The sequence below is a fragment of the Drosophila nasuta genome, chromosome 3 (genome assembly GCF_023558535.2).
Source record: "Drosophila nasuta strain 15112-1781.00 chromosome 3, ASM2355853v1, whole genome shotgun sequence".
Classification (NCBI taxonomy): Eukaryota; Metazoa; Arthropoda; class Insecta; order Diptera; family Drosophilidae; genus Drosophila; species Drosophila nasuta.
The window spans coordinates 49651017-49667403 of NC_083457.1; the positions used below are offsets into that span (position 1 = coordinate 49651017).

Consider the following 16387-nt stretch of genomic DNA (forward strand, 5'->3'; position numbering starts at 1 on the left):
AACTTATTATACGATATCAATGTTGACCGTGAAACATTCGAAACGTAACGATCCCCAAACGAAAGCGAAACAATAATTTTTTTTTTTAGTTCCGCACTTCGAGTCGACCTGAACCGGCTTCCAGTCCGCCAACAGCTGAGATGATAGCTGTGCTCCGCTAACTCGCAAGTGTGACGCTTGACGCTTGTTGCTCGGCGGTTGGCGGGGGCATGAGTTTGGGTACTTGATGTGCCTAAGTGGCACCATGTGCGAGCTGCTTGGGCTTGCAAATGCTGCTCTGCTTGTGCTTATGCTTGTCTTTAATGACCAGGTAGACCCACATTGGGTCTCTCAGCTCAGCATCTCAGCTGTTGCCGGGTCTTTTGTTGTTGTTATTGCTGCTGCTGTTTGCTGGAGCAAACAAAGTGTTGGTCATTGTTTGGTTTATGTGCGCGCCACATGGTAAACATTAGAGCGTATAAATATGCCGACAAATTGCGACTATTAATCATTCGACCCATAGATTCCATCGATAATACAATTAGCGAGGAGATCTATACCATTATGGTAGGTACCCAAAAAGGAATAATCACCCTCCAGGATCAATACACATTACTTTACACCCATCATCAATACCCGTTTCATCTCTATCGCAGAAACTATTCATTGCGTGCATCTTTATTGCCGCAGCGACGGCTGCAGTGATTCCTGTCGAACAAGCCAGGCACCGTCGCGATGTCTCCGAGATCGTGAATGAATATATCCCACCCTTGGAGGAAGTTGGTGTCGATGCCGCTTCTGCGGATATTGCCCAAGACTCCGCTGCTGTGGGAGAAGATGGATACCGTTACAAAACCGTGCGTCGCCTGAAGTACCGTCAACGTCGTGATGTCTCCGAGATTGCCAACGATTACTTGCCCCCAGCTGAGGAAGTTGCCACAGAAGCCCCCGTCGAAGAAGTCGCTCAGGATTCTGCTGTTCTCGGTGAGGATGGTTACCAATACAAGACTGTCCGTCGTCTGAAGTACCGTCAACGTCGTGATGTCTCCGAGATTGCCAACGATTACTTGCCCCCAGCTGAGGAAGTTGCCACAGAAGCCCCCGTCGAAGAAGTCGCTCAGGATTCCGCTGTTCTCTCTGAAGATGGCTACAAGTACAAGACTGTCCGTCGCCTGAAGTACCGTCAACGTCGTGATGTCTCCGAGATTGCCAACGATTACTTGCCCCCAGCTGAGGAAGTTGCCACAGAAGCCCCCGTCGAAGAAGTCGCTCAGGATTCTGCTGTTCTCGGTGAGGATGGTTACCAATACAAGACTGTCCGTCGCCTGAAGTACCGTCAACGTCGTGATGTCTCCGAGATTGCCAACGATTACTTGCCCCAGCTGAGGAAGTTGCCACAGAAGCCCCGTCGAAGAAGTCGCTCAGGATTCTGCTGTTCTCGGTGAGGATGGTTACCAATACAAGACTGTCCGTCGTCTGAAGTACCGTCAACGTCGTGATGTCTCCGAGATCGCCAACGATTACTTGCCCCCTTCTGAGGAGGTTGCTGAGGAAGCTCCCGTTGAAGAAGTTGCTCAGGATTCCGCTGTTCTCTGAAGATGGCTACAAGTACAAGACTGTCCGTCGCCTGAAGTACCGTCAACGTCGTGATGTCTCCGAGATTGCCAACGATTACTTGCCCCCAGCTGAGGAAGTTGCCACAGAAGCCCCCGTCGAAGAAGTCGCTCAGGATTCTGCTGTTCTCGGTGAGGATGGCTACCAATACAAGACTGTCCGTCGTCTGAAGTACCGTCAACGTCGTGATGTCTCCGAGATCGCCAACGATTACTTGCCCCCTTCTGAGGAGGTTGCTGAGGAAGCTCCCGTTGAAGAAGTTGCTCAGGATTCCGCTGTTCTCTCTGAAGATGGCTACAAGTACAAGACTGTCCGTCGCCTGAAGTACCGTCAACGTCGTGATGTCTCCGAGATTACCAACGATTACTTGCCCCCAGCTGAGGAAGTTGCCACAGAAGCCCCCGTCGAAGAAGTCGCTCAGGATTCTGCTGTTCTCGGTGAGGATGGTTACCAATACAAGACTGTCCGTCGTCTGAAGTACCGTCAACGTCGTGATGTCTCCGAGATCGCCAACGATTACTTGCCCCCTTCTGAGGAGGTTGCTGAGGAAGCCCCCATTGAAGAAGTCGCTCAGGATTCTGCTGTTCTCTCTGAAGATGGCTACAAGTACAAGACTGTCCGCCGCCTGAAGTACCGTCAACGTCGTGATGTTTCCGAAATCGCCAACGAATACTTGCCCCCAGCTGAGGAAGTTGCCACTGAAGCCCCCGTTGAAGAAGTCGCTCAGGATTCTGCTGTTCTCGGTGAGGATGGTTACCAATACAAGACTGTTCGTCGTCTGAAGTACCGTCAACGTCGTGATGTCTCCGAAATTGCCAACGATTACTTGCCCCCAGCTGAGGAAGTTGCCACAGAAGCCCCCGTCGAAGAAGTCGCGCAGGATTCTGCTGTTCTCGGTGAGGATGGTTACCAATACAAGACTGTCCGTCGCCTGAAGTACCGTCAACGTCGTGATGTCTCCGAGATTGCCAACGATTACTTGCCCCCAGCTGAGGAAGTTGCCACTGAAGCCCCCGTTGAAGAAGTCGCTCAGGATTCTGCTGTTCTCGGTGAGGATGGTTACCAATACAAGACTGTCCGTCGTCTGAAGTACCGTCAACGTCGTGATGTTTCCGAGATCGCCAACGAATACTTGCCCCCCTCTGAAGAGGTCGCAGAAGAAGCCCCTGTTGAGGAAGCCGCTGCCGCCCAAGACTCGGCTGTTCTCGGTGAGGATGGCTATCAATACAAGACTGTCCGTCGCTTGAAGCTACGTCATCGTCGTGCCTTGTAAGCGCGCAATCTGGTACCTGCCTGTATACGATTAGAACACATTTATCCCCACCAAGCACTCGTTAGGTCGTAAGTAAGAATCCTGTTTTGCCATTATTTAACGATTGAAATCAACAAAAATAAATCCAAGGAAAATTGTTATAATATACACGCATCGTGGCACTTTTATTGTTCCAAAGGCTCCGCCATGTACATACAATAGCTCGCCAGCGAGCCATCCAGTGAACCATTGAGGCGAGCGGGCAGCTAGGCAGCTGTTCACCTGTCCGCCTTCTTGAGCTGTCCGATTCTAGCTGTAGCAGGAGCGAAGCTCTCGACGTTTTCATAAATTGTATACCTTTTCGCTTAGTTATGACAGCAACAGTTAAGCTCATGGCTCAGCGCACAAGAACGCAATTATCCAAAGACGAAGCAAAGGCAAAAAGGACTGGAGTCCAGAACCCCGCCATAACCTTAACCAGTGGGGATGGGGGAACAACTTCAACGAACTCTAACAAATACTTTAAGCTATGCTTTTGAAGATGTTAATCTCATGTCAAGTCCACTTTACACACAACGTTAAGGGTTTTGGCCAGTGCAACAGCCAAAAACCCCAAACAACGCGACGAACAAGGACAAAAGTCGCCCATTGATTTGTGTGTGTGTGTGTTCTGTTGGTTTACTGAGTGTCTGTGTGAGTGTCTTGTTTGGTGTTGGCAGAAAAAGTTGTTAAGTTAAAAGGCATTTGAACCGCAGCGGGCAAGGATTTCGGTCAGTGCGCCAGGACGGGGTCTAACAACTTCCTTTGCACGCGCCTCTGAACGGCTCACACAGGACTGACTTGGGATCCAAAGCGACCGACCGACCGTTCGTTCGTCCGTCCATCCGTCCGGCCGGCCAACTAATAATAATTTATCGATCCCCTAGCTAAAGTAGTCACATACGTGGTCGCCCTTCCTATGATTTATGGCTTACAGCAACTTGGGCGTGCCGAAAAAAACAAAAACGAGGCGAAGAAAGCTGAGAAAAATTGCCAAACATACATGAGGCAAAACGAAGGTGCCAGGCAGACGCCAAATTGGTTTAATGTGTGGTTAGACAACTTATTTAACTGTGTTTTCAAGTGGTTTGCTGGTAGTTTGCTGTGCAGGGACAAAAATGCACACCACAGCACCGCAGTCCACACTCCATTCATGCAAGCACTCAGGTGCTGCCACAATTCATATTTCTCGCCCACATAAATCATGCGATGGCCAAAAAAACAAACAACAAAACAAAACGGGTTACCCAATTCGCAATAGTCGGTACATACATAAATCCAATAGTATTTCGCTAGGGGCTAATAGGAGATCTAAAATCAGGGCACACTCACGAAGTACTCGTAAATCAACCGTTATCAAGCCGACATTATGACATCATTAAGACAATTATCTATGGTCCCTTTTCGTCCCCCGGTCGTCCATAACTTCAGATCGTGTGCAAACTATTTTAATGGCCATGGCCAAATAACAAAAAATAGATATATATATGCGAACTTCAAAGCGAATATCACATAAAATTTTATGAATTATTTCAAATATTTTCAATTACTTCGCGAGGGTCGAGTGTCCGCCGTTTCGCAGCTCGCAAAACTCTCAAGGCAAAAGTGAAAGTCACCCTAGTTAGACAAATGGAAGAGCATAAAAAACCACATAAAGAAATTTATGCGCCATTCAAGCGTGGAACATTAACACATCCTAACATCTAACAACAACTAGGAGCTGGAGGAAGCATCCCATGCTCAACTTGACTTCATAAACAGCACAATGAAAGTAAAACAGGCAACAAGCATGGGTAGAAATTTTCACAAAGTTGAAATTTTGATGCTCTAAAATAGACGAGGCTGGAGAGTTTTAAGTTAGAATTCGAAGTACTTTGGGAATCCCTCTAAGCATAATTTGATGAACTTCTTCTTTTTTATAAATATTTCAAATTTTATACATTTTTAAATATAAAATTTAAATAGAAGAATTAAAATAAAATATTTGTAATAAATTCACACAAAATCTAGAATCCATTTTGAACACAATCGGAGCCCGAAGTGTTAATGTAAGATAACTTAAATATATAATTCAACGATTGATATTTTTCTTTCTTTCTCAGACAGCAGTCTTGAAAAGAATTTGGGTACCATGAAAGACCATAGAGAACATTTCTAAACAACTTTGTCCGAATAATCAAACAACCCCGCAGTTAGTGTATGCCAATGTCTATGACTCTTGATGTGCTTAGTGCCAACTGCTTTCATATTTAGCTTGATTAAAATTCAAGAGGTCTTGGTTCAAAAACTAAACTTGTATGTTTTTTTGTGTTGACGCTTGAAGTCATAATTTAGCATTTATGGCGCCCATTATCAGAGTGCCGAGGGTGATCTAATAAGCAAAACCAAACCAACCCCGACTCGTTGGCCAGCAATTGAGGGCGCCAAAATCAATTTTGACCAGCTCAGTCGCTGATTAGCCTGCCACATGCAAATAGTTCAAATAAAAAAAAAAGAAGGAGGGAAGCAGAAGATGCGCAGGATACTCCAACAGGAAGCTATGCTCTGGAGCTCGATGGCATTACTAAGTAAGCTCCGGACATGGCCAGAGAGAGAGAGAGAACGTGGCAGTGTGGTAAACATGACTGCAACAACTTTACGGCCACAATATAATTTATTCAATGCCATTTGGCCGTTTCGTGGCTCGCACATGACAAGAGCAATTGACATTTTTGTGACTTTTTGAAAACTATAAAATGTGCAATGCTCTCCCCCCGGCATTTGGCCCACACATACATAAGTACGAATACGACACAACAAATTCGTCCAGTCCAAGAGGACAGAGAGAGAGTCAAGCGAGACGAAAGACGAGGCCAAGTCAAGGCAAGACGTAATGATGACGGGCCATAACGACCACAAAGGAAAAGGAGGACAGCCAAATAGGGGCAGAGGGGAAGAGGTGCAGCGTAGGGACATCGGGATATGGAGGGAGGCAGCTAGCATAAAAGTAACCCACACGAAATTGTTGTTGTTCAACGAAATAATAAAGTTGTGCTTGATTATGTGTGAGTGTATATGTGTGTGTATTGTGTGGATGTGCCTGACTGACTGTGTGTGGTAGTGTGTGTGAGGAGTAAATATCAAATACAACAACAACTAAACTAAAATTGTCAGCGCGTTATATGTAACAGGACTTCCAGGACATTACATATCCCAGGCACAAGCAGCAACAGCAGCAGCACGACAAGTTGCTTCAGATCCGCAAACGGAGCATTCTTTGTGCCACAACCAATACTCCACAAGGACCTCCCACCATTCCATTTGTGCTGCTCGTCAACGGACAACGAACAACGGACAACTACAGCAATAGCAACAGCGACAGCGAAAGCAACAGCCGTATGCCGGATATCCTTTTTGACATGTCATTAAATTTTATATACACAATAATTTTTCACAATTTGCTTTATGGCCATTTTAAGAGTCTGCCCCGATGTGTGCGCAGAATATAATATACACATCTATAAATATATATGTGTGATACATACATATGCGACTGAAGTCCAAAACAAACAATAACAACAGTTACAAGTGACACTTTATTGAATGTAGACAAATGGTCAAAGCCCCATGGATAAAGCGAAGAAAAAGCGGCAAGGCAGTTGAACAGGTGAGAAAATTGATAAAAGAAGAAACTTGCTGTGAGGTGATATAAATTAGATTGATTATATAGAGATAATTTGGGTATTTCGGTATAATTCAAATACTATTTATGACTTTTATTTTAAAAGAAAAAGGGTAGGAGAAATAGGAGAAATCAAGACAGCTGGACAGGTGAGAGAATTGATTAAAGAAAAAGCTTGCTTTAAGTTGATATGCATTAGATTTGTTGTAAAGATAATTATTTATAGGTATTTTGGTATAATTAAAATACTATTTATTGCTTTAATTTTGAAAGAAAAAGCGTAGAAACAATAGAAGAGAAGAGGTGATATACATTGAAGTTTTATATAGATAATTTATGTATTTTGGTTTTATTAAAATACAATTTTTAGTGAAATTCACTATAAACTGTTCTATATAATTTTTTATGTTAAAAATTACTTTTATTTATATTGAAAACTTAGGAGAAATATGTAGTTTAGTAAAACTTTAAAATAGTCATAAATATTATATGACAATATCATTCACAAATTATATTAGTACTTCTTAACGCCAAATTCCTTGCGCTAAGTGATATATAATATTTTAGCAATTCATTACCAAATTTTCAAATATTAAATCCACTAGAATATAAATAAATGCCACATGATACCTTTTTAAGGCCAAATAATGCATAACCAAATTATCAAAAAGTTTACTACATTCAAGATTATTACAAAGAAATTTGAAACCGTTTACATTACAAACACACTTTCGTGGAATTTGACAATAAATAATTTGACTGTCGATGATATTTTTTGTGAAATTAGTGGCAATTGTTTGTTTGTTTGTTGTTGAAATACCTTGTTCATAGACCAATAAGCAATCAAGTACTGTCTATAAACAAGAGCAGCTGACACAGATTTTACTCGATGTTAATACCAACATGCTCGATTGAAACTGAACTGAGTTGATTATGATTATTATTTCATATAATACTCTTAGATAAAGTCGTTAAATATGTTCCTGTTTCTTCCCAAAATATTTTCCGGTTAATTGGCTTAACAATTGTCTTAATCTTTGTGGTAGTGCTCTTTTGTCTAATTAGCTAGATAGAATTTCATTGAGCTGTGTATTATTTCTATGTGAATGATTATTGCATGCTTTAAGCTTTGAAATTGTCGAAGACATTTCATTTGAATTTCTATATCTGACTGCTAATCAGCTTAAGTATCCGAATGTCGATATCAAACCAAGCAGACCACAATATTATTATTGCACAAAGTCTGCTCGTAAAAACTAAACGCTTTGCCCCACAAAAAAAAAATGCACACAATGATATCGAGCGAAGGAAACGAAGGAGCATCCAGTTTAGCATACTATATAATTTTACGGTCATTAAATATTATTTCAAAATCGAAGCCACATTCAGACAAACAGACAGTCGGAAGTTAAGCCTTTGTTTGTTGGTTTGTTTTGTTGTCCTGTAAATGTAGCATTGCTGAAATTATACGTTTTATTATGATACACTGAGTGCTGTATGTACTCCTATGTGTGTGTGTGTGTGTGTTTGTGTGGCTTACAATCGAATTGGCATTATGTGGCATTACAGGAAACCAAAGCAACCCGAATCGAAGTGAAGTAAAGTGAATGCTAAAGCTCAAGCTACTCGTAGAGTACACAAGAAGGAGCAAAGGCAATCGTTGTCCTTCAGCATGCAAAAGTGAACTTGAAAAGGCTTCGGTACGGCGACATGCCACACAAAAAGCCAGTCAATGATACCCAGACACTCAGACAGACAAAGTGCTAGTGAAGCTTCTGCCGCTGCTGCATGCAACCATCGAATGTCCTTTACCCAACACCGAGACCGAAACCGAGGCCGAGGACTATCATATGTAGTTGTAAACCAGAGCCAACTCACTCTTTGGCAATAAAGGAAATCTTCTTACAAAACATTCGCTTAAGTTTATTCAAACAAACTTAGATAACACACACAGCTAGCACAAGAGGCAGAGGGACACTCGTGAACTTCCTGCTCCTTGTCGATGTGGCAGAGACAAAGACGCTTCAATCAGTCAAGCGGAATAAGCAGCACCGCACGAGCTGCGCCGCAGTCTAGTAGGAACTTTTTCTCCCCACACAACTTCGTCTTCGACTTCGAGAGTTTGAGACCATGCTCCACCTACATATGTACGTATGTGTGGATGTAGTGGGTGTCCACCTCTTCTTCCAATTACAATGTCTTTTGTTTTATATACGAGTATTTGACTCTTAGCCAAGGGTAAACGCTTCGCTCACTTTCTCTCTCATTTCATTTTGGTTTTTCGGCCATTTTCTGTATAGAGCAGTATTTGTGCTACGTTTGCTCGGATTAAATGTATGACCGAGCAGCCAGTTCAAAACCATGATTACACTTCAATCTATTCTTTTTGGCTTGACAGTGTGTGTATGTGTGTGTGTGTTTGTGTGTCTCCCATTTTCCCTTTTTGCCCATTTTGTTTTATGTCTAGTCCTCATCTCTTTCTCCCCCAAAATCAGGAGGGGGACAAAAAAATAGCATTGTGTTGAGAAAAATGCGTTTCAAAGAGATATAAAATGTTAACATGACCGAAAGACTACGTGGAAGAGCTAAAATGCTCGTCTCCACCCATTGCCCAATGGATATAAAACATTGAATTTAATCAAAAAGGATTTAGCTGTGGGTGTCTCTGAGTAACTCTATGTGGTTGTATGTGTGTGTGTGAGTGTGAGTGTGAGTGGGTGACTGAGCAATGGGTTACTTTGCCTTGACCTTGCTTTGCCGTGGCTTGACAGCATTCCGCGTTGCCACGTGCCACAGCGACTCACGCTAGTGGCCATAAAGATAAATAAAGCAAATGCGATTTCTACTACTATATTTACAACCACATGTGTATGCCGTAGTTGTAGTCGTAATAGCCTTGTGTGAGTGCAACGACGTTATTCCACAGTAATTGTGCTGTAAAAAGAAGTAATAACTATTGAATTCAATCATTTGTAGATAAATTGGTTAATAAGCAAGGAAGCTGATTAGAAGAGTTATACTAATAGTATTTGTAGTTGAAATTTTAAATTAATTTAATTAATAAAAATAATAGTAATACAAAATAATAAAATGAATACATTCGAATTGTAACCATATTCAATCTATATATAATATATTTTTATTTAAGATTTGTAAATTATTTTGTTAGCAAGTATTCTGCTACTTTTTATACCCGCTACCCATAAGGTAGAAGGGTATTATAACTTTGTGCCGGCGGGAAATGTATGTAACCGGTAGAACGAGGCACCTCCGACACTATAAAGTATATATATTCTTGATCAGCGTCAACAGCCGAGACGATCTAGCCATGTCCGTCTGTGTATCTGTCCGTCTGTCCGTTTGAAACACTGGATCTCAGAGACTATAAGATATAGAGCTATAATTTTTTTTCGACAGCATTTGTTATGTTTGCACGCAGATCAAGTTTGTTTCAAATTTTTTCCACGCCCACTTCCGCCCCCGCAAATCAAAAAAATCGAATAACAAGCGTAATTTTATTTGGTATATACAATAATTACTATAGTATTTATGATTCCTAAAAATTTGGTTGCGATCAGATAAAAATTGTGATTGTTATTAAAGAAATACTTTTGTATGTTACTTTTTGTACGTCTACTTACTAGGGGTTTTAGTTGCTTTGGCCGACAATATGGTATATTATGCCGTCTATGGTATATTTTGAATGTGGTACTTCATCGATATAACAAATATACCGTATGGTATATTTTTAGTATTTTTGTAGTAGTTTTCTTACTTGTTTTATTTAACATTTGTAAATTATTTTGTTAGCAAGTATTCTGCTACCTTTTCTTACTTAACAGATTAAAAATAGAACCAAAAACAATAATTAATCATCGTGTGAAACAAGAAATATTCTATTTTGGTAGTATTTACATACAAGTTTTACATTAAATTTCTTCAATTAATAAACTTCATGCTCATAATTCCAATCAACAACTCTACAAATGAGCCTCACTTGCTTATCAAAAAACCATTGCATACTTTTATGCTTCAGAACAAAAAAAAACCTGAATAAATCGCGGCGCTTGCTCTTCGAGCTCTTAAACTTTTCAACCAACTTGCAGATAATTAAGCATTTTAAAGAGATCATTAGCAGAGTTTTTTACAATGCTGCAGTTGTTTGACTATGGCAGAACTTTTAAGTGCAGCTCAAACTGCGTGCCGGCGTGCAGTTTAAAAATAACAAAAGTGTGCAGTGAAAAAGAAACCGCAGCACGTATGGCTGCGACTTGTAATTCATTTACTATCGCCGCGTATGCTTAGCAGCCAACTTTATTCCATCCGCGCTTTCATAACTCAGTTTGCAATACAAAAGCGTCGGCAGCCACTTTGCAAAAAAAAAAGCATTGCATGCTTTTAGGCTGTGACGGTAAAGTAAAGTAAAGCAAAGGCAAAGTAATTGTCGTCTGCGGCCGCCATTTTGAGATTGTGGAAGCAAAAAAGATTTGAAGTAATTTGCAGCCAATACATAATTAAGTTATTGCGACTACAACAAAACAGAGAGTCAACAGCTAACCAAATTATCTAAGCTGCAGCGGAAGCGGCGTCGCCCTCTCAAAAGCGGCAGCAAAGAAAAAAGTCAAGGAGTGAGTTAGACAACGCAGCCAACCAACCAGTTGCAAGGATCTGAGTGTATGTGTGTGTGTGTGTGTGTGTTGCTGGCCAACCACCACGACGTGGCATTTATGGCAATAGACTGGCGATGCGTGCACCAAAATCTGACTACGTATTTGCCAGACGGTAGACGGACCCCTGCTCGAATTGTGAAATTATATTTCCTATGGGCGGTATTTTGAGTCCCGCCTCCAGCAGCAACACACACACAACTGGCAACGATTGCTCAGACGTTATAATTTGTAATCACGTTGAGTGCAGCGGCAACGCCAGCCAAGGGGGTTGTCCAGTCTACCCCTTTTAGCTGCCCCTCCCCCCTTCTTGGCCTTCGACTCCGGACTTCGACCGACGGCTGCAGCCGGCTGTGGCAAGTGGTTGTTGACTGCCTGATGCTTAGCAAGGTCTTAGCTGTTATTACGCTCATGTGTCACTTTTACAGTCCTGCCACACCATATGCGTCTCTGTCTCTGTCTGTGTGTGTGAGCGTGTGTAATCTATGCCTGTGTGTGTGTGTGTGTTGCTGCACTGTTCATATTTTATTCAGCATCAGGCTGCTCTTGTGGATTTCCAACTGTTGCTATCTCACTTACTATCGCTCTCACTATTCCGCTCTCTTTCGCACTCTCTCTTTATACATACATTTATATATCTTTCTTGCTCGCGCTGGCATTTTTTATGGTGTCTGCAGACATTTTGCCAAGTTAATCTCCGGTTTGTTTTTCTGATAATGGGTTTGTCAACGCTACTTTGTGAGGCCCTCTATTTGAGCATGAGTTCATCTCTCGCTCTCAGTGTGGGTGTGTGTGTGTATGTGTGGGTGAGTGTGTGTATGTGTGAGTGTCTCCCTATATACATATTAAAATACGTGTGTATTTATGCAATTGTAGTTGTAATGTCTGTCCAGCTTGAACGCCGCCTGTTGGTTTGCCAACAAAAAAAATTAACTGTATGCAGTAATGACTAGAAAATACCCTGTAAACTTAGTAACAACTATACACATTTTAGGATTTTAGCCTGAAGACCTTTGTCGCTTAGGATCATTAATTCTAGTCTTAAAATTAACTTGAATATTCTAAAATCAAAAGCTTATTTTTAAAACAAATCAATTATCATTTCTATTAGAAAAATGTTTTCATAATTAAATTTTTATATACAAAAAACTTATGAATGCAATATTATAAATAAAAAAATCTAATTTATATGAACCGAACGATTAAATTTACTATATTTTCAGAGTAAAAGTTTAAGATGTTAATTAGTTAATACAATATAGTACGAATTTTATCAGAAATATTCTTTAATATTTGAATTATGTGATACAAAAATCTTCAATCTTTGAATTGATACAAGCAATTAATAACTTAAACATTGGGTAATCTGAAATAAACTTAACTTAACTGTAACCCGATAAATTCAGTTATTAAGGAGTTAAATTTTCTAATAAAAACAGTTTGACAAATATAATTGTATTATAACAAAAAGACTTTGTAAGTGAAATCAAAAATTGTATTTTCCAAACTTCAAGATGATATGACAAATTAATAATTTAAACATTGAGTAATCTGAAACTTAGACTAACTTATCTAATCTTTTATAGGATATTACAAAGCTATAACAATCCTCCAAAATTTTAAATTTAAAACAACATTGTTAAACTTTTGAACTATATTTTCAACCAACAATTTTATATTATATTTCTTTTTCTTTAAATGAATCTAGTAATAGACAAAATTAAAGTTTTTTCCCTTACATTGCTTTCCTTTTCTATTATGTATAGTATTCTAAGAAAACCTGCTAAAATATTTAAAATTTTTTATATAAATATGTAAATATATAAATAATATATAGATTTTGGGACTAAGACTAATCAATATAAAGTAAAACATTATCAGTCTTAAGTCCTTAGTCTCGCATCTCATTATAATAAAGAAATGTATTCGTTATTTCCATAAAATAATAATAATGACATCATTATTATCATAATTGTATTTATTTTGTAATTTTATTGAATGTAAATTTCCAAAGGATCGAACAACCAAAACTCATTCAAATGTAAATGCGCAAAAGTCTTAAATGAAATTATCTACGATTATGAAATCTTTTGCGAAATTGCGTTTCGGAACTACCCTTCAAGGTGTTGAATTTGTGTGCACTTGGCAAATATTTGCAGCAACTCCTATTGAAATGCTCGGCTCGTTGGCAACGCAATAATGTTAAAATGGTGTTGCTTTATCCCAGCCCCGCCACGCCCACAAATTTAAGAATGTTACCGCCCCTCAAATTAATCAAGCTGCTGTTGTAATTTTTGAGCTGCGAAAATGTTGTGTTGGATGTGTTGTCTGTGCTCTGTTTGTTGCGTGCCTCAATTTTCGGCTGCTGCACTTTCCACAACAAGGTTGCCACACACACACACATACACACACACACACATACAACTCTCTCCACCTGCTGCAGACGCATACGTGACATTGCCGAAGGGTTTAAGATGAGAAGGTGGAGGAAGGAGTAAAGTACTTGTGCAGCTGCTTGAACTGTTCTTGGGCTCAGAGCAGCTGTTAAGCAAAAGCTGCAGCTGATTTTGACAAGCTCAATTAGGAATCGGACATGGGACACACGATTCTACGGCAGGAGAGCCACTTAAATGGTCTTTGCGATTGGCTTTTGGGGGGAGATGCGAGATGCGAGAATTACGCCGTGCATTCGACAACAATAATAAAAGGCTGCGTTAAATTAATTGCACTTTTAAGCAGATTGCAACTTGTTAAACAAGCCAAGCACAGCGCAGCGCAGCTCAGACGAAGGCAGAGGCAACTCAACGCAAACCAAGCGAAGGCAGGTCAACAACAGAGCTTGCGTTAATAGCTGCAGCTTAAGGCAAACTCATACCTTGGATGTTGGTGGTGGTGGCCAAGCACATCAAGTTGGGTCGGGGTTGACTTCAATTGCACGCACACACAGGTACGAGTGTGGTGTGGCATGCCACCCACACACCCACACGTTGCACTTAAGATGATAATCATGTTTACGTGGCGCAAGTTAAATTGCTAACGTAATGGACTAACAGCAGGTGAAGAGCAGTTGCCATGGCTCTTTTGCTGCTGCTGCTGTCAGCGGCACATTTCGGTTAGCTGCTGCTGCTGTTGCTCCTTGCAAGTGGCCAACAAGGCTGGTTTGGTCTGTGCTGGGCAAAAAACCATTTATTTGGAGCGTAGCAGGGCCAGAACACAGCACTGAGTGAGAGAGAGATCTCGTGTGGTGTGTGCGCTTCATTGGACAACTGAATATGCAAATTGAATTGAGCGTATTATCGACAAAGGCAGCGACGTTGCCAACTGCAGGTAAGCCCAGTCACTACTCCCGAGCTGCTACCCCGAGCCAATGGGCCATCGACATCAGCATCAACATCAACATGAACATCAACATAATCGCTCAAGCCAAGGGCTTTTGGCTCGGATTGCCGAGCAAAGATGGCAGCGCCAAATGGTGCACAAAATTAAAATTTTAATGCCGAGCAGCTGGCTGCTTCTGCTGCTTGTTTGCGCTTTTGACGCAAACAATAGCACGGACGCTAAGCAGCAGCTCCTTCCCCATGTGCTGTTCAAATGGCATCAAAAATCATTGCATACTTTCGAGCTGCACATGAATACCAAAAACCATTGCCTGCTTTCAGGCGGCGTATGCAAAACTTTACATGCAATTGTTGTTAATTGAGTTTTATGCTAGTTAAATGTACATAAAACATATATAAAAACTGTAACCGTACAACACAAAATTGTGTTAGTGATAGAAGTTTGCACATTGCAAAATTGCATTTTCTTCTTGCGTGTTCGCCGCCGTGGTTAACTTTAAATTATTGCATACTTTGCGGCCGCACCTGTTAAATTAACTTAGCATTGCATGCGCTGCTCTCTCTCTCTTTTGCTTCCGCTCTCTCTCTACGTTCGTTCTCATTCTCTCGCAGCACGCGTGTCGCTGCTTGTTGATTGACGCACGTAAACAAAAAGTACGCTAAGTGCCACAGACAAGGCATGGAGAACCAATACAACAATCCATTTGCTCGCCTAGTCTCCGCCGGGCAATGAAACCGTTGGCCAGTCAACGTTGAGCGCTGCGTCCGAGCGCACTATGTTGAATTTGACCCGTTTTTGTGGCCAAAATTAAAATTTTTGAAATTAACAAGATTTTTGAATGCAGGTTTCTTGTATAATGAAGGTTATTACTATAGAAAGGTATTTTAAAAAAGTGGGCGTGTCAACGCCCACAGAAATCGAAAAAAAGCGAATATCTAAAGCAATTTTCAAGTTAGAGACCACAATTTTGGAACACACGATGAATGTCCTATTTCAAATGCTTCCTGTAAATTTGGTCCAGATCGGATAAAAAATATGGAAGTTATTCAAGAAAAAAAAATCGCAAAGGCTTGACCAAGGGCTTGTTTATCATTTTGCGAAAAGTGACGCTTTTTTCAGGGTTTAACGCAAGTAATCTTAATAGGATAGCAAGATCAACAAGTTATGAAAGTGTATATGGCATTTTGTTTCTCGCAAAAGCTCCTTGCTTACGCCACACTTCTAGCAGTTCTGGAATTCTGATCAAAATGTTGCTCTCTAATAATTAAAATTACGCAAAAAACCGCAAAAAACGCATAATGAGCTTACATATTATGAATTCAGAATTGACAGATCTACAACATGTATATAGACACTCACTGAACAAATTTGAACATTTTAGTTAAAACCTTTTGGAAAGTTCAACTTTCTTTCGAAAAGTGACAAGGGGACAACACTTGCTAAATATACAAATTGTTAGAAAAATACAAACAAAACACGCAACATATTAGTATCAACACATAGTAAAAACTTGAAGAAGTAATATTCCTTTTGAATTTTATTATTTAATGATTTTTTGTAGAAGATATGCCAATTTGAAATTGCACCGCAAATTTAACATTTAACACTGCACGTGGTGTCTGCTTGCAACAGCTTACCTTAACAGCTGTTATTTTAACATTAAACTGTTAAGTTAACATTTTAGGTATACAATATCGCGATTTGATCATTTCTCTACATGGTAACATTAAAAAAACGGAAAATTGAATACTTGCGAAAAATGAGTTTTGGCCACGAAAACGGGTCAAATTCAACATAGTGGAGCGGCCGCGGTATTCACTCAACAAAAGCAAAAAC

At 40.5% G+C, this 16387-nt stretch overlaps 1 protein-coding gene across 1 annotated transcript; it reads left to right on the forward strand.

Annotated features, from left to right (window-relative positions):
* The first annotated feature begins 508 nt into the window (after positions 1–508).
* On the forward strand, positions 509–2989 carry LOC132791441 (uncharacterized). Its single transcript, XM_060800355.1, is given in 4 exon segments — positions 509–546; positions 636–1363; positions 1365–1571; positions 1573–2989. Coding segments are annotated over 4 exon segments (2232 nt in total). The 5' UTR covers positions 509–543; the 3' UTR covers positions 2867–2989.
* The last annotated feature ends 13398 nt before the right edge of the window (positions 2990–16387 follow it).